We start from the raw sequence: 24,363 nt of genomic DNA on the forward strand, positions 1-24,363 counted from the left end.
GTTTTCTTTTTTTAATCAGTTCATCTGGGTACAAATCAGACTCTTTTACAACACATTTACAAACCAAAGTTTAATTTTTTACGACTTCCATAATACAGTCAAGATCATCCGAGAAATAAAAATACACCGTGTACAATAAACACAACAAACCAAAAAAAAAAAAAAAAAAAGAAATAGGCACAACCTGTGTTTTTGCAGGATTGATCTGAAGACACGTCATAAATTTATGATCGCTGTTTTTTCACTCGCATATATTTTTCAATGCCAGAATTTTTGTGGTCATAATGGGCTGAAATCGCATAACCCACTTCCTTACAATGTTTTAATTTGGTTTGAACAATAGATATCTGAAAGGTCAAGGGGATACACACTTTTTACACCATTCACACACTCACTCATTCGACGGGTTATATATTGCATACTCTGTGTTTAAGCTTCAGTTCAGGTTGAAGTACATGCTGGTAAGGGTTTGTTCATTCCAAAAGACTATTAAAAACTGGGCGTTGACTCATCGTCTTGAATTGTTACATACTGTGTGCTCATCCTGTTCGATTCATCAGAGCCCAAACCTGTGTAAAGTGTACGATTACAATAAACTATTTCTTCAGAAGCTCAGTAAATTTTTCCATAAATATGATAGTCACCATATTTTATAATAGTGAGAGGGATTTTTTTTAAAAACATTTAACACTGTACAGTACCCTCTGTGTAAATATGATTCTTCTATTAGAATATATTTTAGTGACTCAATTATCGTATGCTTATAACATACAGTGCAGCTCATAAGTTACTGGGCATTATTACAGTACATTTATTTATTTTTTAACATGAATTATGAGCAAAATTGAAAATTAATTCATAGCCAAGATACTATATCACTGACAATGATAGCTAGCAGTTAGCTAAACCATATTTTAGCATCTTGGACTAATTGAATAAAAAGCTTATTTCAGCAAGCTAATCTACGGTATTTGGTTATAGGAAATTACTAAGGAAATATCAGGAATGTATGTTTGGCAGGTTTCTGAGAATTCTGAGAAATGCTTTTTATTGTAGTTGTGAAAAAGAAAAATGCAGCTATTTTTTGCCCTTGTTGAGTTCGGACCTTGCAGAAAGTTCAGAGATTTTCTACAAACACATGCTTTTAAAATTCAGAAATTTCCAAGTACAGTGCAACCTCGTTACTCGTTGGGGTTACACTCTGACCCCTCGTGAGTAACCAAAAATCGTGAGGTTTTGACTCCTTTTGATGGGTCTTTTTTCAAAGGGGAATTGTACTGTGCTGTAAATCCTTTATTTACTACTTTAAATGAATAATACAATAATAAAATCTTTTTTGTAATTTATGTAATTCTCGCGAACTATCAGATTTTTCACGTTTGTTAATTGGCTGTATATAATGTTCAGTAATTAAGCATATAATGCAATTATTACTTCCTGCTTTTTTGGGGCTTTTTTTTTTTTTTTTACTTTTTCAACTTCAGTCATGTCTTCCGGAAGTAAATAATGGTGCTCTGTGGAGGCAACATCAATCAGCAGTTCTTTCGGAATTGTGTTTCAGGTCAGTGAAGCAAAGTGAAATGCCATCCACTGAATTATTCGGCTTTAAGTGTACAAAATCCAGCTATAGCTATACCACCACCATGCTTCACAGGACTTTCCTTGTTTTAGGGACCTGTAACCAATTTCTTATGGACTGCACTGTATTTGGCGCATACGTCATTCACACTGTGTATGAACCAAACAAAATGTAAACATTTGGTTGCCAAGGCTACATAAATGCACAGATCTATAAGACATGACCTGGATGCATTTAAGGCATGGACCCAATTTGATAGATTTAATTATTGAAGCACACTGAATACAACACCCAAAACAAGAGAAATAATATGTTGGCAGACTGACACCATGATAACTCGAAAAGCTAGCACGAAGAATTTTAACGTGCTAACATTTTCCTAGCATTTACCAGGATACTGCTTTTTGCTAGCATGCTAGCATACATCCCATTGTTCAACGCAATGTGCACATAAACCAAAGCATGAAGCAGAACTGTACCAACATTTACCTTTGCTAATGTAACCAGAAACCATTTCCGTTTTGACATTTTTAAGATAGGACACTGAAAAATCATAGAATTGCAGGTGCATCTATGATTTTTATGGATCAGCGTGTTGAAAGTTTTGGTGAAGGCTATTTCTTGCTTTTCAAAGGATGCAAAAGCTAAAAACACAGGTGTTGTGTCTTATTTCATTTGTACACGTTGTCTAAAAAGACATAAACATTGTAGCATGACATGTTAAGGAGATTTTTGTGACCCATCATGCAACACCTTGGATAATAAGATATACGGTAGTCCATAAGGACGTAGCAGGGCAAAGGTCATTCGAGGAAGATGTCTTCAGTGGGACAGGAGTACTCCATGTGTTCTTTGCAGAACTGCTGAAATGCTTTGCTGGAATAGAAAATAGAAATAAATCCTGAATTACAGCAAGACTATGTGTTCTGCAGAGTTAAAAAATGGCACAAGATAACGAGATAAGTGCCAGATCTTTCTATTCACACACTATGCATGCTAGATATGACTATGGATAACAATATAACAATAAGGTTATAATAACAATAGGTTAAGAATTCAACTATTATCATGAAGTCGCTGTTTCCAAACATGAACCCGATCACTAGCTAGCTATCAGATTTTAAAAATAATTTTTGGTTACAAGAAAACAACTCCACACTACAACAAATTCTAAAAAGGGATGAGTGTGTGATAGGTGTGTGTGTCCAAAGCTGTGGTAGACAATGTATAAACCAGATTTAACTCAAGGTGAAAGGACTAGAATTAGCACCATATACGATTTTGCCTCAATAGCCATATTTACTTGTTTATAAGTGCCCGGACTTCCCTGTTCCTAGTTCTACAAACCCTTTGATCTCATGAAACAAACATAAAAGGTCACTTAAGAAAGCTTACCCAACAGATTCAGCCAGATATGAAGCATGTTCTTCTGAGAAGAACACATGGCAGGCAAACCTCTGGTGTGCTGGGTGTTTGGTGATTAGTCCAAAATACCTGGCAAGCGCATGGAAATTAGGATTAGGGTTTTCAACCTAAACACTAGTATTATTAAATAAACCTATTACTCGGACCAGTGGATCAGCTGGACCTTCAACTTGCCAGGTGCCATTGATCTTGTGATATTCAACATGCATCACATTATTTTTATTATGGTCACATTAGTATAATCATACTACTGGGGATGCAATAACGTTCCAAAACCGCCCGTGTGAAACGAAAAACCGTGATAAACGGACACCACCCCAAAAATCATATTTTATGTATACAGTACTGTACTGTATAAGGTCCCCTGGTGGTCTAGTGGTTAGGATGCGACGCTCTCACCGCTGCGGCCCGGGTTCGATCCCCGGTCAGGGAACCAACCCTAGCCACCCTTAGTGCCTGTCCCAAGCCCGGATAAATGGGGAGGGTTGCGTTAGGAAGGGCATCCAGCGTAAAAACATGTGCCAAATTAAAAACATGCGGATGATCCGCTGTGGCGACCCCTAATGGGAGAAGCCGAAAGAAAGAAAGAAAGTAGTAGTAGTACTGTACTGTATAAACATTTTACTTTAATTTATAACTAATAATTATATTTTTATTAATAGATTTCATTATTTCAACATAAAATTGCTCCTATAAAACATTTTCCTATACGTTTTTTGGTCTATGGTGCTTTTCATGAAAGACTGGGAAAATCAGCCAAACAAATTATTTATGTGGCAAATGCTATTCCCGTGATAAAGTGGGGGATTCACGTACATTAAATATGTCCTGGTTGTTGTTTTTTTTTCTTGTTACTATTATAAAAATTAACAAAAAGTACATTTTCACTCACTTTTTGTTCTTTGGATGGCATCCACAGAAAGAGATGTTCTTCAGCTGAAAGAAGTGACAGTACTTGTCACCCTGTGGGGAGAAAAAAAAAGGAAGTATGTGTTCAACAGCAATAAACATGTGATGGTTGATAGTGTGGAAATGTAATGAGCTTGGCTCAATCAAAACGCTTTTTTAAAAAACAACTTCATTGACTGAATTTCAGCTCAGTTTTTTTAATCTTTACTGCAAGCTGACAAACTGCTGAGTAACAGAAAAATGTGACTCTAAGAAAAGCAGTTCTAAGTATATTAGAGCCTTAAATGATGAGACATACATTTCCTTTCAATTCTAATGAAGTTGACCATGCAAAGGCATGTTCTCATCTTACACTTATGGTATTTGGCAGACACACTTATCCAGAATGACTTGCAATTATTTCATTTACACAACTAAACAGGTGAGGACCTTGCTAAAGGGCCCAGCAGTGGCAACTTGGTGTTGCTAGGATTTGAACTCCCAACCTTCTGATCAAAAGTCCAACATCTTAACCACTGAGCTACCACTTTCTACTGCATGTTTGCTGCCTAAAGTTTTATTCTTAAGTTTTGCACTGTAGCTGCAAAGCGGATTTGGAAAAAAAAACGTAATTGAAGCATTTAGTGTCCATTAGATCGTCATTTCAACTTTGTCTCTAAATCATCACGCTGCTTCTTCTTCTTCTTTTTTTTTAAACAAACCCTTTATTTACAAATTATATATTGTGCAAAATGCTAAACTTCAGGCTATAACCTTTCCATAATAGCTAACTATATTCATTTTGATTAAAATTTACTTTGGATTAAAGGAAAGCATTGTATTTTTTTGTCTGAACTGTTTGCTGCAAAACAGTTTTGAGAACTATTAAATTTACCTAACATGGAGCAGGATCTGTTCTAATTCTGTACTAAAGATTTGGCCTTGACTAATGCTAGATTGCTAGCTCTGCATTTTCCAACATTTAAGCATTACAGAAAATCTAAACACAAGAGTTCTGATGAATTCTGATTTTACCCTTCCGGAAATTTCACACTCGTCCTGAACAATGATCTTCACTCCTCTGATGTTGATCTCCACGATGCACATGGAGGGAGGATTGAACTGCATCGTTCTTCTGTTTGTGGCAATCTACCGGCAAAACAATATCACAGATTTGACACACTTATGACTTTAGAAACTTCCTCTCACATTAAATCTATCAGTCAATGGTCACTCAAGATTTGCAAATTGAAGAATATAATGCAATGATGCTACCGTGCTATTAAATAAAGCTACTTAACTCTACAACAGGGTGAGCAGGGCTGGGTTTCAAATGCATGCCATGACCTAATACTCAATAGCATTTACTATATCCTAATTTAAAGGATTTTGGTTCATAAATGAGATAATTTTTACAAGAATAATACTGTTTTACTTGATGGTCTATTTTTTTATATTTCCACATACACGATGTTGACAAACAACTTTTGTAAACAAAACTCAAAAGCAGCAATGAAGACAAAGTGTCTACTTCTATCACTGTCCAACTATCTATATATAATACAGCTATCTGTCTGTCTGTCTGTCTGTCTGTCTGTCTGTCTGTCTGTCTGTCTGTCTGTCTGTCCGTCCGTCCGTCCGTGCATTCATCCATCTATCTCTCTTAGGTGATTTATTTCCTATAACAGCAGATTTCCTCCAACACTTGATTGTTTATAGTAACAAATTTTGGGGAAGAGCTTTTGTTTACGGACTTTACGGATGAGTTACTTAATTCAAAACAAAGACAACTAAAGTACTTTAAGCTTGATTATTTAAAACATCTAATTGTTGAAATGCAGAAGAAGTGAGGAGATTCTGTGAGAAGATACATATCAGTAACCCCAGTAACAGAGAGAAAAAAGACTAGTGAGGAAAGGACTGTTTATAGCTGCTATAACCATGCCATGCCTCAGGAGCTAATGTTCCATATTAGACATGAAATGTAACTGGATAAAGAGAATGAGAAGTTCTGAAATTAATAGAGAAAAGCATTCTTTGGAAGAAAAAGTGCAGGCGCTGTTAGTGAAATACTCCATCAACATGTCATTTTTTTTTCTTTACATATTTACCTATTCTATATCTGGCAGGGAAAAGCTGAAAAAATTAATAGCTGAGACTGCAACAAGGATCTGTGCCAATGTACACTGTATTGATGCCGTACCTTCTGCATAGCTGCACATAGCACATCATTTCCTTTATGATATGGCACTTGGACAGATCCCAGGAATTTTACCCAGAATGTGTCCAGCCAGTCACTTTTCACCTCTGGATAGAACAATTATAACAAAAGAATGTTAATCTGAGAAAGAAACAACAGATCATGTTCACACCACTAAAGGCTAAAAGCACTTGGTACCTTTGGGCTGGCTGTCCTTGGTGACTTTAACTGCGTAGAAAGCGGGAAAGATTCCTCTGGAACCTGTGCGCATGTTGTAGGCTTCACACCACAAATCCTCTGCCTGCATTTCCATCAGCAACGGGTCGTCTGCCTCCATCTCCAGCTCGTCCGCGTGCCTCGGGATGAACCTGAACAAGCCAACACACATCAAGTCAAGTCAAGTAGGCTTTTATTGTCATTTCGTCTATACGCAATGAAGCACGCAGTAAAATGAAACAACGTTCCCCCAGGACCAAGGTGACATACAGCATAGTAATTGGACAAATCCTACTGTAAATTACAGTACAGTCCACCTGATCTGGCTAATCCAGAAAGCAACAATCTCAATATTTAATACTGGAGCCAAATTCTGGTATAAATTTATACCTTTATATCATTTTTTTTAAATGTACTGAAAACAAATCGCGCCCTTTTCTGAATAATAGGCTTAAACTAATACAAGTCGAGTTTTGTAGGAGAGTATAGAGGATAAGAGAGACATGCCTGAACACTGCCCTGTGGCTCTGCTCTCTCTCCTCACCATCGATAATGCAGGAGAAGAGACCAAAGGATTCCACACCTATGGATGAACAAACAACAGATAAGAATTCTTAAATGTATATATATCTCTTCATTATGGCAACTGTTAGTAGGTGGGATATATTGGCAAGTGAACCTCGAAGTTGATGTGATAAAAGCAGGAAAAATGGGCAAGCATAGGGATTTGAGCAAGTTTGACAAGGGCCAAATTGTGATGGCCAGACGACTGGGACAGAGCATCTCCAAAACTGCAGCTCTTGTGGTAAATATCTATCAAAAGTGGTCCAAGGAAGGAACAGTGGTGAACCGGTGACAGGATCATGGTTATGGCCAAGGCTAATTGATGCAAAGGCTGGTCCGTGTGGTCTGATCCAACAGACGAGCTCCTGTTGCTCAAACTGCTGAAGAAGTTAATGTTGTTAATGCTTGACGGGTCAGGACTGTTTTGGTCATAATGTTTTGCCTGACCGGTGTATGTCTGCTTATACAAATCATATGCATAAAAGATTTTGAAGTGTCTGCCAAACATGCCTCTGTTTATGTTGTTACTACTTTAAGAGCTGCTGTTATGGAAGAATTTAACAGAATTCCAAAAGTGACATTTCGGGAAAAATAAAATGCCTAACGCCGGGTTTAGCATTAAGCAGGAAGATTATCAAAAGTAGTACCCCAAGGCTGTATATGTGGACCACTATCATTTAGTGTTTTTTTGAGAAATTATAGCAGCAAAATAAATGCAGTAAGTGTTCTTTATAGAAATTATATGAAATGATTGACTCACCGTGAAAGCGTGGACGTCTGTTTATGAAGACGTTGAGGAATTTGCGTGAGCGAGGCATGTCTGACGTGGTGTCAGTGGCAGAGTCTGTGGACAGCCCGGAAGTGTCCCTGTTCATTCCTCCTGCGCCCGACTCTTCTTCGTCCTCATCCACATCTGGATCCTCCTCGTCCTCATCGACAGCTGACTCGTAGACGGTATTGTCACTGTCACTGTCATAGCCTTGGTAACACTGCTTTAGACTAACCAACTCGAGCTTTGCGTGCTCGTCCACCACCAGTGTGTATTTCACTGAGTCATATGTCAGTCCCGAGGCATCCTTAACGGCTGCGTTCGCTGCTGCTGTGTCACCAGCTTTTGCATTGGAAACAGAGTCTGTTGCCTCGCTGAGGCTATCAGTCCTGCACGGAGGTGTTGGAGGGTACACTTCATCTTCTTCGCTGATTGATGGGTTGGTACGTTCAGCTACAGAATGGAAATGCAGGGGAGGGAGTTCGGTATCAGAGCTGATGGACATCCGGTTGCTGTCACTGCTCTGCGAGAGGAAAGGTCTCTCCAGCTCAGCACCAACCGGCGTCAGCTGGATGTCCCGCCTTGTCTCCTTACTCCTGTCCTTGTTTTTATCCGAGTGGTGGTGTGTGTACCCATTTTCTTCAGGGTACTGAACATGGTCCTGGCAGCCATTTACCGAGTTATAGTGGGCTTTCTCTTTGCTGATAGTCCCAGTTGAATTCCCGTCCCTGGTCGTGTCCTTCATGGCTGGATGATTGGACACAGGGACTGTACAGATGTTGTTGCCCACACTGTCAGAAGTTTTCTCCTGCTTCTTGCAGTTAGTCACTGGTGCTTTATGTTTCATAGAAGCAGCCACACATGGCTTAGCGTCCACTCGGCTGGTGGCTTGGACCTTGTCCCCGTCTCTTGGGGTAACATGCTCAACAGCGGGCGGCTGGGCCCCTATTACACACACAGCAGATTATATATTAGGTAATAGGTCTAACAGGATGGGGATTATGCCAATACACAATTATGTATAAATGCAGGAATGTTCTGTGTCCTCAGTTAACTTTCATCTAAGATCAGCAATCTAAAATTAACAGAAAATGTTTGTGTTGCTACTGTGAATGCCTTGTTTTTTCCACAAGGCCTCAAGTGAACTTGTAGCCTCTTATGATCCCAGTGAGGGAATATATTGTTCACAGGCAGCCATTTAAAACTGAACGTAAAATGCATAGATTACATAAACCAGCTCAGACAAACGAGGCTTCTTTTGTAGAATCTTCCCATTAGAATGGAATTTTCACCATAGGATTAGCAAATGAACGAACATCTTATCTAGCATCCATGTAAATGGCTTAAGGAAATTAGGTATACTTTAAAGACTTTGTGATGTACATCAAATGCATTGAATATATAAAAGAATATACACAGGCTTACAGTGGAAATTTTGCCTGACCTTTTATGTGAGGTGAAGATGAATGGGTCTTCTTCTCTTTCCTTCTGTCTTTCTCACCAAACGAGTTATTATTTATGGTGTCCTGAGGGAAAGGACAAGAAATAAAAGGTTGAGATTTGTCGAGAGAAAAAATGATATATGGATTCCATTCCTTGCTTATCAGAATACAATGAGATTTCATGCAATTTTACGTCCCCAAATCAATTCCAGTCCTTAAAATATTTTTGTCATTTTGGTAGACACCCTTATCCAGCAACTAAAAAATTATCTCATTGATAAAACTGGGCAGTTGGGGGTTAAGGGCCTTGCCCAAGGGCCCAGCAGTTGCAGCTTAGTGGTGCTGGGATTTAAACTCACAACCTTCAAATTAGACATCCAACATCTTATCTACTGGGTTGACACACAACATTTCCTACACACCATATACTATATATTTTCCAAATATTTCATTCACACATTATTAATTATCTATTATTATTTAATAACCCGTGATATCCAATAACCTACGATCCTCACCCCTTAGTAGATCTTTTTTTCCCAATTTCTAACGTATTTATTTCATGAAGATTAATGAAATCTTTATTTTAAATAGAAAAAAATAAGGCAGTATTTTTTAGTAAGTACAGGACTTTCCATATCTCTCTTAGACACACACACACACACACACACACACACACACACACACACACACAGAAACGCCCTGCTGTGATGTGAGCATGACTGAGCTTCAAGGAAGAGGAATTAGCGATGCTATACTGTCTCCTTAGTTCTCGCTGACTCACCACCACAATGCAATGGGCATCCCATCCTTCATCACCATGGAAACAGGGGCATAAAATTGTGTGTGTGTGTGTGTGTGTGTGTGTGTGTGTGTGTGTGTTTGTGTGTGTGTTAGCATATGGCATGATGATATGTAGAGAATGTGAATCGTGATGTGTCTCAGTTCTTTTTTTTTCCTACTATGAAAAGATGATTTTCTTTTGATCAGAGAAGAAAAAAAAACACAAAGAGACGTAAGCTATTGAAGACTTGTTCTGTTGTTTTATGCCATCTGCTGTGAAATTTGGGAAAATTCATTTCTCTACCTAAGACAGAAAGTGGCAGGCATGACAATCAAAGATAAATCTATAATTAGCTTAGAACTGCAATAAGAATCACAAAAGACAAAATAAACTAGTACATATACTCACTATAATAGTATTATTAACACATGAATACCTGCAGCTGTTTTGCACCTTGAGTCAGAGGACAATTCAAGACTGGATCTCACTGACAGGAGGACTATGGTAACTTAAATAACCACTTTTTACATCCATAGTGTAAAAAAAAGTAATCAGGTTCACAGAACAAAACACATTTTGATTTGATGAAGTGCGTTATGGAAATGTGTAATTCACCTGCTATTAAACATGCAGCTAATGCAATTGTACTATTTTCAACACTAAACATTGTGAAAGAGACATTTTAGCCAAATTTGGAACTCTATTTCTTGTTGATCTGATGCCTCATTTATAGTTTCTTACATTAGAATTTAGAAATGTATTTGTTTAAGATATGGAGAATCTGTGGAACATTACAGTGTGTTTACAGTATTAAAGCTCTATTTATAAAAAAAAAGCACATTGTTTTATTATTTTTATTTATTTTTTATTTTTTTGTGAATTTATTCGTACATTTTGTTCACAATATTATAAGAAATTAACTGAATCATAAACCAAGTATTAGGAATCGTTTAAAATTCTAACATTAGTGTATTTTTAGACCCTTACAGAAATATTAAAATATATTTCAAATTATTTAATATAGTTCTGGACATTTTCACTTGTTTCAAGCTTTCACTACAAGAGAGAACTAATTCTGTCATTTTCAAGATATTTTTACTCACTAAAATGTCTTTTTTGTTCAGTGTACAGCCATTATGATGCCTCTAGAGAGTCAACCAACCAAAATGTCAACAGTATGCTAGAGCCAATGAAATGTTGCTCAACAATCCAGCTTACCTTCACTCTGAACATGAAACCGCTTGTGTTTTAAAGCTCAGATTTAGTACAGGACTCCAAAATTCCAGACAAATCCCATCGATGCTCATCATATCCAGGGGCTTTACTATGGTTATTTCCCAGCCCTATGGTAAGCATGGATTAGAGATTTATAGTCAGAGTGCACAATCAGGCAGCAGCTCATCCCGGCATCATCACGCTGCTGACCTGGATATGACTCACGCTCAGGAGATGCTAAAATAAATGTTTAAAAGGTTTGCCGCTATGTAGCACTGCTGAGAAACTGCTGCTTCAGTCGACTCATATCTCTAACATACGCCTGATATAGAGTCTAAGTTAAACACTAGGCTACTCTGCTAGGATCTAGAGAGCCATTTTAAATCTGGTTATGAATGAATTGCTTTAAATGCTCTGATTTTTTGCCCACAAGCTTGTGCATGGCATTTCCCGGTCACAATTACATTACGTCTCTGATAGGGTTACACCCTAATGGCCCACTCTTACTAGTTGTATGGATTTCAATATATAGTCTCTAGAATTAGTTGTGCTGGATGCTACACAACCTGATGCTACCGTCTAAAGCAGTCATTTTGGATTTATATTTTCATTAGGTTATATACTCTTTGTTTTCTGAAAAAACTTTGGAGAGTTTGTTATCTTACTCCTGTCTCTTTGTGTGTCACTTGGTATAGACTTGAAAAGATTTAGAGAAATAAATCTAACATTGTCAGAAGAACTGCATTCCAGACTGAGGAAAACCCCCCACAGATCAGACAGGACTCAACCCTGAATTCTATTTAAATAGATTTACTTTACACTGAATGTATTTTGTTTATCCAGAACATTTTAGTCCTTGGTTTTTTTATTCAATGATTTAATTGTTGTTTTTATTCAGAACACAGGTTTTCTGTAGCCCCTCCAAACCCTCACCTCCTTTCTTCATGATAATTCTCATCCCTGTCTGCTCAAGGTTGCTTTTCCTGTCAAATTTCCTGAAATGTTTTGTTCTGGAATTAATGTTTTTTTGTTTGTTTGTTTGTTTTTAAATGTGTATGTATGCTTTAAAACCCATTACTGGATTTGTGCAGAACAGCATCCAGTGATCTCATCTGCTTTGAAAGTTCTTTAGTTTATTCCATGGTAATGGATGTCAAGGGGATTGCAGAAATTGCCCAAAAATCCCTGAAATCCCACGTGTGTATCGAACTGAAAGCCCTGTACTGAAAAAGTTTGTATATGTGTACCGTTACACCTTTAATGTATATATATATATATATATATATATATATATATATATATATATATATATATATATATATAAATCTGGATTATGTCATGTACATTTTTTTAATTAGGATAAAAAAATAATAGAAAAATGGAAACAGAAAATGTACATATTAAGAGGCTTTACTATAAACTATAAATTTACTATAACAATAATAATTCAAACTTTATTTGTCTGCTGTGTGCTATGAACATAAGTATGTTCTTTGTTCCTCTGTAGAGGAGCATAGACATCAATCCCTTACTACTACTACTACAACAACAACAACAACAACAACAACAACAACAACAACAACAACAACATCAACAGAAACAGCAGCAGCAACAACAACAACAACAACACCAACATCAACATCAACAAAAACTGAAAGACACTGCCCATAATAAAGAGACTTTATTCAGTTCCAGGGCAGATATCCGATGTGAACACAAACAATTTATTGTTGTTGTTGCTGTTTTGCTTTGTTTTTTTTGTAGATGGCCCATTTACTGAGGAGGTACTCCAATAATACCATCTCTCCAAAATAACTGTATCTTGTATTTGTACTCTTTTATATGTAGTCCAGTATAAGATGAAGTGAGAGGGGAAAAAAAAAAAAAAAAAAAATTAACCAAAGAGAAAGTGATATATGAAGCATTTGCTGTATATATATATATATATATATATATATATATATATATATATATATATATATATATATATATATATGCATACAAAATAATGCTGAAACAGTCATACACAGCAAATGCTTCATATATCACTTTCTCTTTGTGTATGACAGAATTGGGAAAGCAAATAAAAGGAAAGGGTCAGCAATTCCCCACTTTTTTCTCCTCTAAAACTAATTACTAGCTCTTGGGGTTACGCCTAAAGTTTTATCTTCGTACCTAGTAATGGCTTCCATTTTGCCCCAATTAAGTCTTATTATATAATTTCCTGTATTGAACATATTGAGCATGTGGAGGCGGTTAGTTAGCTCAGGCCACTCCATAAACTTTGGACAATTCATTTGAAATAATAAATAAGCATTAGTTTGAATAATTGCTTTTAGGTCAAATGTAAACTCATGTTTGGTTGGGCACCAAATATTCATGTTTTTGCTTTAGATACTGTTGTTATAAAAAAATATATATTGTAAAATAGAAAGAATTCAAATATTTTTGTCAAAATCTTTTGTTTTGCGTTCAATGGTACCAGATTGTATTTTTTTTTTTTACAAGCCATCTTCCAACATGGCCACCCACATATCGCTCCTGTGAAATTTTGCTCATGTTTCTAGATTACAGTAATCTAAGTGACATTACTGATGAATAGTGTATGGGAATGCGCTACTTCTGACAACACAATGATGATTACTATACAGTTTTATAAAAACAAAATACCAGACAAATGCAACATTATTGTCATACATCGGTGTCATACAAAGTGCAAGTCCTGGTTATGCTGTGAAGGAGATGACCTAAGATATTGGCAGTCAGGATACCAGCAAGGTGTATCCCCAAGAAATCGATTATATCTGTTGAAAGAAAAATCTTGGTGTGATTGTAGGATTGTAAACCCATTTAACCACTGTCTGAAGAAAAACAAGGAATATTTAATATACTGTATATGTACAATACACAATTCCGTCTTAAACCTTTCTCTATCAATGTCCCTGTCCTCCACATGTCAAATACAGGTGAGTGACGAATTAAAGGAAAAACTCCAGTTCTAAATTTGGCTCCACATTTGTCCCCTATGAGTTCTTCTGCTCAACTCATCTTTCATCATATGCTAAAACAGTTCTATCCTGATGGGAGTGCTCTCTTTCAGAACAACCCCACCAGCCCCATTCACAGAACATGAGGGTCACTAATTGATGTAAATCATATGCTATGACCTTCACCAGATTCTGACTTTATTAAAAGCCTATAGAAGATTTTTGACAGAGAGCGTAAGTGATCTACAATATTAGCACCGAAATTTCAAATAAAGGAAGCTATTACTATAGAACACGTCCAGAGATGGGTAGAAGGATCATCAAAGCTTGTTCTGAGGGTTCATGTTGTCTATCAGCTTACTGACAACTAACGTTGTGTTTTTTTTTCCACTTAAATTTTTTAATTCAAAACAAATCTTTCCTCTGAAGGGACATCTTGCGGGTCTGTATGAGATAATCCCGAATAGCCACACGTGCACACGGGTCATATCAGCGGTGGTCTAATAATCCACCTCATTTCTTTTTGACCCTTGCAGATCATGGATTTATATCAACACTTCCTGTCTGATTCCATTACACAGTAGCGGAGGAGGAGGAGTGTGATTCATAGCGGGTGGGCCACAGGGGGGTGCATGAGCCACGTCTTCGGCAGCATCAGCATCATTTAGGCCAGGAATCAGAGCAACACAATCCATCACCCTTCTGCGCTTTGCCACCGAACACCGAAAAATATGAGAGCACACCATCTCTGTCTGTACCAAATACACACATATTTCCACACACACAAATCATAGCTTCTTATATGGCCATGATCCCTTAAACAACAACTGTCAGAAGATAGCTTAGCTAATAAACACATGTAAAGTCCACACACACACAGTATTCCAAGATCCTGACACCCACAGCTACCAAGAGACCAGCTGTATGAAGAACACACACACACACACACACACACACACACACACACACACACACACTCAAGCCCAAAGCTTGTCACACACCCACACTGCATATACTCCAGCTGTCACCCTACTCACCTGAGTCCTTGGCACCTGCGGGAACAGATTAAGGGTGGTGGGTCTCTTTGGCCGATATGTATCCATGGCAGCGATCAGCGATCGCTCTTCCACTTGGTGCTCATCGATGAGCAGCAGAGGCCTCTCCACCTCCTCCTCCTCCTCCTCCCCCTCTTCTTCTTCGTCTTCTCCTCCTTCTTCCTGGGTGCCTCCCTCAGCGTCTATCAGGTCCAGCTGAAGCATCTCCTTCTGCAGCTCCACAGCCCCCCTCCTCCGGCCCAAATCCCGGCTTCCATTGGCTGGACGGATCATGTGTTCCTGGGATGGAGAAGCCAGAAGAGTGGTTAGACAGGGAGCTTAGGCTTAGCCAATCATAGCTCGCTGATGATGTCATCTTGTGACTCTGTGCCTCAGAGGGTGGGCAGAAAGCTAATACAATCACAGAGGACAAAAAGATGCAACCTTCTTAACACACAGAAACATATGTATATTTTTATTTGAGAAAAGAATAGATATAAATATATTACTACACTGTATATAATCTATTTGGCTTAATGCTGTTTGGAATTTTTAATCTTCTGTATATAGAGCATTTAAAAATATACAAATAAACATCCAGTCAACATTGAACATTCAACATGTATTTCCAATATTAATTACAATAAAAAAAATACTTTTTTTCATTTTTTAAATATATTGTGTATGTGCTATGTATTTATTTTTATCTGTACTTATCTGTAGTATAAAAAAATAGAATTCCAATCTGTATAAATATACTTATTGTGTGTTTTGCCATTAGACATAGAAGCTTTTTAAAAAGAATAATTATTTAATTGAAATGATATTTTAGTTCTAATTAATACTCTTTAAAAAAATCTATTTTACATACACCTAATATAATTCATATATTATGACATAAATCAACATATCTACATATCAGTCAACACATGTTTTCTTAGTAATAACCCCTTTACAACCTTAACATCTACCTAATGTACTTGCACTTGTGTCTGTCTGGATGTAATGGATCTGGTCCTTTGACTGAAAGATGGAAAACATCAAATATTCATATGCAATCATGTTGGTCTGAAACCACGCCTTTAACTATATATTTGTATTTCTTCACAGGTTTACAAAATATATAGATGTGCAAACAAAATCCCACAATGCACTGGGTTGGTCTCCAAATTATTTTTGAATTATAAGTATTGAACTATTATGTGTGATGGTATATAGAGGAGTAAAACGAACAAATATTTAATTTATAGGTAGTCTTTTGGTAAAAACACTAACTATTAACATGGGGATACATTATATATTAAATAATATTATATATTTATGTTCCCAAATGTATGTATCTAGTATGTGTATCTATATAGCCAAAAGTTTGCGGACACCTGGTCATAGGTTTTTTTTATTTTTTCAATTTGCTATTATAAGTTCTCCACTCTATCTCTCTATCTATCTCTCTATCTCTCTATCTATCTATCTATCTATCTATCTATCTATCTATCTATCTATCTATCTATCTATCTATCTATCTATCTACGAATATATATATATATATATATATATATATATATATATATTTAGACTAGTCGTGCTCAATGGCACAACACAAAGAAAAAAAATCCATATATTTTTCAGTTATTTGAGTTATTTATTTGCACAATAACACAAAATGCTATAATGCTAAAAGTGCATATGTGTGAATTCTCTGACGTTTTGGGCCTTATGCCCTTCGCCTGGCTCTAAACTCCACTCCCTGCATTAATGTCAATGATTAAATCTGATAATTGACTTTGGCTCTGCCTGAAAACAGCACAGCTGCCACAGCTGCTTCTCCTCACTCCTCACACACACTCGACTGTGAGGAAAACCGGTTCTGCATTCACCCAGACAGGAAGCCGGAAATCAGACCGCTCCTCGAAGCAGAATCAGATGACCCACAAAACTATTTTCCCTGCAGGGAACAGCAGAATATGAAGCTCTGCACATTGAGAGCTTCTCTTTCAGCCCAGTAACTCTTACTTGCAATTAAAGACTCCGACAGTGTACTTTATCTAGTTTCGAAAAGCTGTAGCTAAATAAACTTTATTATTATTATTATTAAAACCCCATCTGCTCCATCATCTTCTTAAACAAAATGTCCAGCTTGTGATGTCATACTGAAGCAGACTGAATCCATCAGTACAAATGTGCTGATTTCTGTCTATCTGTCTGTTTAACTATACCAGTGTATCTGTCTATCAACTTGACTGTCTATCACTCTTTTATCAAGGCCTCACATATCTATCTATTGGTCCTTCTATATGTCCACCTGTACATTTATTTGTCTGTCTGTCCATGCATCCAATTGGCCATCTATAATTCACATGTGCATCTATAGGTGCCTTTTTCTTCTTATCTGTAAATTCTGTCTCTCTGGCTACTATATATTCAGGCCCATTTTTGTTCATCAAATTATCTTTCTGTCCCTCTTTCTATCTCAGTTTACCTGTCAGATTTATTTGCTTCTAGCATTTTGTCCATATGTATGCTACTCTGTATGTCTCTCTCTCTCTCTCTCTCTCTCTCTCTCTCTCTCTCTGTTCATCCACCTGTCCATCCTAATCTTCTCATCTCTCAGACACAGGCTCATATAATGACAATTAGCATAACAAATCAGAAATAAAAAAAGTTCTAAAAACTTTTAAATGGCCTGTCTTGTGCTAAGCCATGTCTTGTGCTTTCCTCTATCCATGTTAATCTACAAATGTGGCATAGACTGAATCTAAAATGGGAATTTTGAAACGAAACTTGCCACAATAATAAATTATTCCTATTATTCTCATACTTCTTCTGCTTCTTCTTCTTCTTCTTCTTCTTCTTACTCTTTTATGCATACATGTTAAATATATGTACTGTATATTACTTCAGTATTAAATTAGTGTGACCTAAACTATCCAGTCACTGCTGACACTTTCATCATCTTTACCATTACCATTAATCCTCTTCACAGTGACACACAGCAGTAGGAAGTCATGATTACAGTTGATCACAAGCCATGATTGGACGCCACTAACCTTCAACCAGATGAAGATCTGTAAGCAGTGCTTGTGGCAGCAGGGGTTTGGCTCATAGTTTGGTTTTGTGAATGGAAGGTGGAGCTGGAGGAACTGGTAAGGATCACACACCTGTGTGTGGTTTTACTGATGAGGGTAAAAGGATAAAAGAAGAGAGAGGAGAGCCTCGAGAGAGAATGACATGCCGAGCAGTGTGTGTGTGTGCGTGTGTGTGTGTGTATCACTCACTTCCTCCGGCTCCACCCTCCAGTCATAAATCTTTGTTTAGCACAACCCCTTCTAAATCTGAGACATTTCCACAAGTCTATTTCTCCTTTCAAATGCACACATCTATTATTTAAACAATACACAATGTAATACACAATAACTATTAACACATGAATGTTTAATATAAATGCTGATGTAAAACCAAAATAAGTCATACTTTAATATTTATTTTTTTATTTGCTATTAAAAAAAGTCCATTACACTCTAATTTAAATTTATTCTGAATCCATCTTGGGAAGTGAGATGGTTATACACCCTGGATGGGATTCAATCGCACACATTCACACACAGGAGGTGATTTTGATGCCCAGGTAACCAACCGGGATGTTCTGAGAAGATGAGATGAAACTAGAAAACCTAGTAAAAGTCCAAATCCGCCCAAAATGCTTGAAATGAGCTGTAGAGCAAAACAAATTTCAGAGATGTGGAGCAAATATGTTTCTTTAAAAAAAGTTGACTATAAATGCATTCTGTTTTTGCCCTAACAGTTTCACTTCCAACTCAATATAGTGTACCCTAAACAGCATTTGAGGAACATTTCTACCCAAACACCACAGTTTCACCTTTCCTTACAAGACAACCTGATTGAGATTAGACTCAGGGAAACTAGTGTATAGTAAGAAAAATGCAGCTAAATATAGTTTAACTGTAAAGCGGTTACACGAAAGAGTTACTATGAGAAGAGTGAACTATTTTATTTAGAGAATAATTAGTCAGTTTAGTTCATCAGGGCTTCACCAGGGGAAAAAAAACGATAATAATAAAAAACATATACAGAGCCTGTCAAAAGTTAGGAAACATTACTTTTTTTATGGTTTTAGTACACATTAATGTTTTATTTTGTTTATTTGCAAACAAGTGCAAAGGCAGAATTGGACTGTGAATGACTGGAGGAAAGTTAAGTCCAGATGAGTCCAAAATTGACATTTTCTACATTAACAGAAGAACTTCTGTATGTCAGAGAACAGGAGTAAAACATGGAGGTGGAAACTTAATGGTTTGGGGTTTTTTTGGAGCAGGGAAGGTTGGAGACTTATTCCGAGTGAAGGGAATACTGAACCAACATGGCTATCATTCCATACTTTAGCCAATTTTGTCTTCACCCTGAAACAAACTCCATAAGAGTCATTTAAAGAGCAAACAGTCGGCTGGAGTGTTATCTATCATGGAATGGCCTGCCCTGTGCTAAGGGAGGATTTTCCAATAAAAATATAGTGTATCTGGACATTTCTATATTTGTTTGCTCAAAGTAAGTCTTTGTAACATTAAATGACCTGGTTTTATGCATATAAACAAAAGGAACATGAATGTGTCTTTCAAAAAACATAAAAGACTAGGCGTTTCCACACACCCTGTTTTAGTCAACAACATGAACTTCGAAACAAGAGAACAAGATACATTTTTCTCAGATTCTTCTCTCAGATCCCAAAAAAAAGTCACTCTTAGGATCGTGAGGTTTTAATCCTCTTTATCTGGTTTTATTCACAGGTCTCACCTGAAGGTCACAATCACTGCAGTTCAGATGGCCGTCGTTCTCATCTGTGATCTCTGTCACCTCTGACAGGTCGTCATCTTCATACTCATCCAGGCTCATGTCATGAGTTAGCCTTCACACACACACACACACACACACACACACACACACACACACACACACACACACACACACACACACACACACACAAACACATACACATTAAAATAAATATTTTCAAGTGCATGTTACTAACAAGCAAAATGTCTAACGTTTTAATGAGCTACCTCTCCCTTCAACTACCTTAAATGTGTATTTATAGCCTACGCCCTTAACCAAAGCAACTTGGGATTTGAACTCACAACCTCATGAAGAGAAGTCCAACATCTCGTCCACTGGGCTAACACTTTCCATACATCCATGTCAAATCTTAATCTTTATAGTCTCTATAAATAAAAATTCTAACAGTTTTTTTTTTCCTTTACAGTCAATTTACTAGAAATGTTTCATGAATGACTTTATATTTACATTATGAGCAATATCTGATCTATGAGTTATATATGTTCCAGGTGCACCATGTTGGAAAGCTTCTTCTGCAACATATGAGCTGCAAAAAAAAAAGTGAAGATGTATAAAATCCAGTAAAATGTGTTTCTCATTTCTAATAAGTTTACAATAAACAACAATTAAGCAACATTTTTTGGGACATTATTCCACACTTTAAGATTGTAGTTGTATTCGATTGGGAGACAATTTTGCTTCTTTCTAGAAATAATTGTTATAATAAACAAAAAGATCTGCACATAGATAAACTCTGTTGTTTTTACAGCATTTGGTGTAAATCTTATCCAAATGAGACTTAAATGTACACAACTGTGCAAGTGAGGGTTTGGGGCCCTGATCATAGGCCCAACAGTGGCAACATTGCAGTGCTGTGATTTGAACTCATGTGCTTCTGGAATCTAATGTCTTAATCATTTAACTACCACCACTTCCGCCAATGAGAATATGCGAACAAACGGTTTATACTCGGTTTGTCATAGAAAATACAAAATATTTAACATTTACCAACAATCAAGATTTATTTTTACTTGTTAAGGTGTCTTTTTTTCAGTGTAAGACCACATCTACTAGAAAAGACATGCTGCTCAGGTTTTAAGGCTTGGCTCTAAACTAAGTGGGACGCATGATATGAGTTCAGCTCGAGGAGGAAATGATGGAATGACGATGATGCACCATCTCCAGTCGTCCATAACCTCACATGCATTAGTGCACAAGGCAGCTTAACTGAGAGCGATACCTACTCAGATGTGCTTACTGAACCATTATCACATACAAAAACACACAACCCAGCACACACACAACCCAACACACACATACAAACTCATTGTAAAATCTTCTGTCTTATTGCAGTTATCAGGATCAAACTAACAAAGCGCACCAACAGTGAATCTCCGTTTAAAAGAGAGAGAGCTGGAGTCAAGAAATTCATGAAACTCTCATTCTGCCTGTACAAAGTTGCACTCCTATATATTATATAACCTTAAATAACCCTGGTGGAATCTATTTTGCTAACAAAAACAGTAAGTTTTCTACAAAGCAAAACTCCTGAAACGATACCTGAAAAGCCTGACTGATGCCATGGGTGGGACCTTCTTTAGATTCTGCAGAAATTTCATGCAGTCATCAGATCCATCAATCTCAAGCACTTTTCCTTCGCTACAATCTCAAACTATTGATTTCACTCTTATTTTAAACCCCAAATTTCACTCACACATTGAAAAAGTAGAAAAACTGAAAGGCACAACACAGTGCATCAGCTAAAAGGTATCACACATTAAAAAAAAGGCTTTGAGAAACATTTTTCTGTAATCACAACTCTTCAATAAAAAGTAAATTCATTAAAAAAGGGTTGCAACTTTATGGAAATCGAAGCTCTGGTCAGTGGGCGGTTTTTCGTTTGTCCAAAAAGACGTTGTTAGAAAATCTTGTTTGAGAACCTTGAGATGAAATACAACTGCGTATGGAGTGAAATATAAAGAACATATACATGCATGCAAGTACAGTAAAAATAAACAAATAAACAAATAAATAAATGAGCAAATGAAATAAATAGAGAAAAATATAGCAAAGATCGAGAAAGAATTATTTAAGGCCTCCTCTGGATAAAATTACTACTTGATCATTTATTTTTATTGCTAAAACAATTAGGCCGCTATAAACAAAATATATTAATAAATAAAATATTTGTATGAAAATAAATATAATAAAAACATGAGGTATATATATTTTATATAAAAAATAAACACAAATGGATTCATTATATATATATACTATTTGTACAGAATTTTCATGCAGCATTGCTAGCTATCTATATCCTGCGCTCACTTCACCTGAATAAACTGCTCTGTTTCTGCTGATCGGAGGTCAGTAAAGTGCACAATGTGATCGCAAAGCCTTTTCTATTTATTTTAAATCCAAATATTTCCCTTCAAAAGCATTAACATGTCTTGTCTCAACCAGCTCTTAAAACTACTGAAAGCTTTCTGAAACCTCACACATTATTCAGGTCTAAAGTTTTTTTTGGGTGGGCCCAGTGTGTGTGTGTGTGTTTGTGTGTATGTGTGTGTGTGTTTACAGTACCATTTCTCCCACTGCTCCTCCATCCAGGCATCTCCATCCTCCCTGGAGTCCATGACCAAGCAGAGCACCATCTGGGGTGGAATGAGACCAGGCAATAACGACGCCACACACACACACACACACACACACACACACACACACACACACACACACACGTCTGGTCCTAGTGTGTTCCTGGGGAATCCTACATCAGCAAAGGCAAGTCACTATGAAAGAGCACGTCCTCCAATCTTCTAAACAGCACCTTATTGAAGCTTGGACACTCCCTGCTTATGTGTATGTGTCTCTGTGTGTGTGTGTTCGTGTGTGTGTGTGTGTGTGCGTGTGTGTGTGTCCTTACCAGGGTCAATTATAGTCAGCAGAGGATGGAGAAAGAGGCGGAGAATGAGGCAGGGTTCTTTTAAAAAGCTTGCCGCTGATCTGACTGATGGTGTGGATCGATGTGGCTCAGGTTTCCTCCTCCTCCACCATGCACATTTTGGACTCTCAGACCAGCAGCAGAGAGCGAAAAAAAAAAAAAAAAAAAAAAACGGCCAGGATCAATGGCATTGATAAGGACTGAAAATAAACACACGGCCACACCTAGATATTAGAACTACCTCTCAGAACATATGGAATTATAATTTACAGTACCTTCATCAAGCTTCAGAATAATCCACAGAGAAGACTTAATGAGCTTCTCAACTTCAAAAAAAACCCAAAAACATAAAAACCTGGAACTTTGTAGTATTAAAGGAATTAATATTCATGACTCTATTTACACTTACCCTTAAGATGTACACAATATGAACAAAAGTTTGTGGACACCTGACCAGAGGATTTGTATTTACTTTCTGAACATCCCATTCCACATTTGGTCCATATTTCCTATTATGAATAACCTCCACTCTTCTGGGAAGATGTTCCACTAATTATGGAGTGAGCTTGTGGAGATTTGTGCTTGTTCAGCCACAAGAGTGTTAGTAAAATCAGGAACTGATGTAGGTGATGTGAGGAGGTCTGGGGTGCAGTCAGCATTTACATTCATCCCAGAGGTGTTCAATAGAGTCGAGATCAGAGCTCTGTAGCGGGAGATCTTCCACTCCAACCTATGTAAAGCATATCTTCATGGAGCTGGTATTGTAATTGAAGAGCAAATACAATGCATCCAAATCCTTTTTATACAATTATATACATACAGTATATATTTGGTCAAAGAGATTTGGTGTCCAAAGACTGAATTTTCTACATAACATTTTCAACCATAATTGCGCTCCATACTCCTATTATTATTTCTTTTAATGTACTGTATAATATTAAAGCAGGAATAGTTTGTATTATTTCTCCATAACAGCTTCTCCAGCCATGTTTCTTATTAATTACATATCACATTCTCAATCACAATTCATCTCACAGTCAATACGGGGCTCAAAAATCACAAGTCGCCTCTTTAACTGCTAGAAGGAACATTCTAGAAGGATCTGCAGACAAGTGAGGGAGAGAAAAACAAGCAGAAAAGTAGTGTAGCTGTGGTTATTGGTCTGCATGTGGACATCCACCTGAGCACAGGGCTTTTAGAGGCGTTATCACCTCATTAGGTCTCGCAATAACTCACACTGAGAACTGCACATTTCGAAGAAAATGCTAAATCTCATTAAAGCACAGTGCTGCTGTTTCTCACTGGCCGAATTTCGAATTCACAGGGTCTAAGCCGAATAATAGAAACATAATGACCAAATTATGAAATTTTGTTGAAGAAAACTAGAAATGTTGACGTTTTTTATAAAGAGAAACATTCTACTTTATGAGCAAACGTATTCATCACGGACTTTTCAAGTCATATGTGATTC

General features: G+C 37.0%; 1 protein-coding gene across 1 annotated transcript; it reads right to left on the minus strand.

The window, feature by feature from the left end:
• On the minus strand, positions 1 to 22,988 carry mapk8ip1a (mitogen-activated protein kinase 8 interacting protein 1a). The gene is made up of 13 exons (XM_046848682.1): positions 22,875 to 22,988; positions 22,535 to 22,605; positions 19,913 to 20,024; positions 15,107 to 15,403; positions 9,086 to 9,167; positions 7,633 to 8,586; positions 6,816 to 6,891; positions 6,291 to 6,460; positions 6,096 to 6,199; positions 4,928 to 5,041; positions 3,897 to 3,967; positions 2,975 to 3,073; positions 1 to 2,455 (listed from the first exon to the last, which is right to left on the minus strand). Exons 2-13 carry the CDS (start codon positions 22,603 to 22,605, stop codon positions 2,383 to 2,385), a joined length of 2,223 nt encoding a protein of 740 aa, XP_046704638.1. The 5' UTR covers positions 22,875 to 22,988; the 3' UTR covers positions 1 to 2,382.
• Between the last annotated feature and the right edge of the window lie 1,375 nt (positions 22,989 to 24,363).

The sequence above is a fragment of the Silurus meridionalis genome, chromosome 5 (genome assembly GCF_014805685.1).
Source record: "Silurus meridionalis isolate SWU-2019-XX chromosome 5, ASM1480568v1, whole genome shotgun sequence".
Lineage (NCBI taxonomy): Eukaryota > Metazoa > Chordata > Actinopteri > Siluriformes > Siluridae > Silurus > Silurus meridionalis.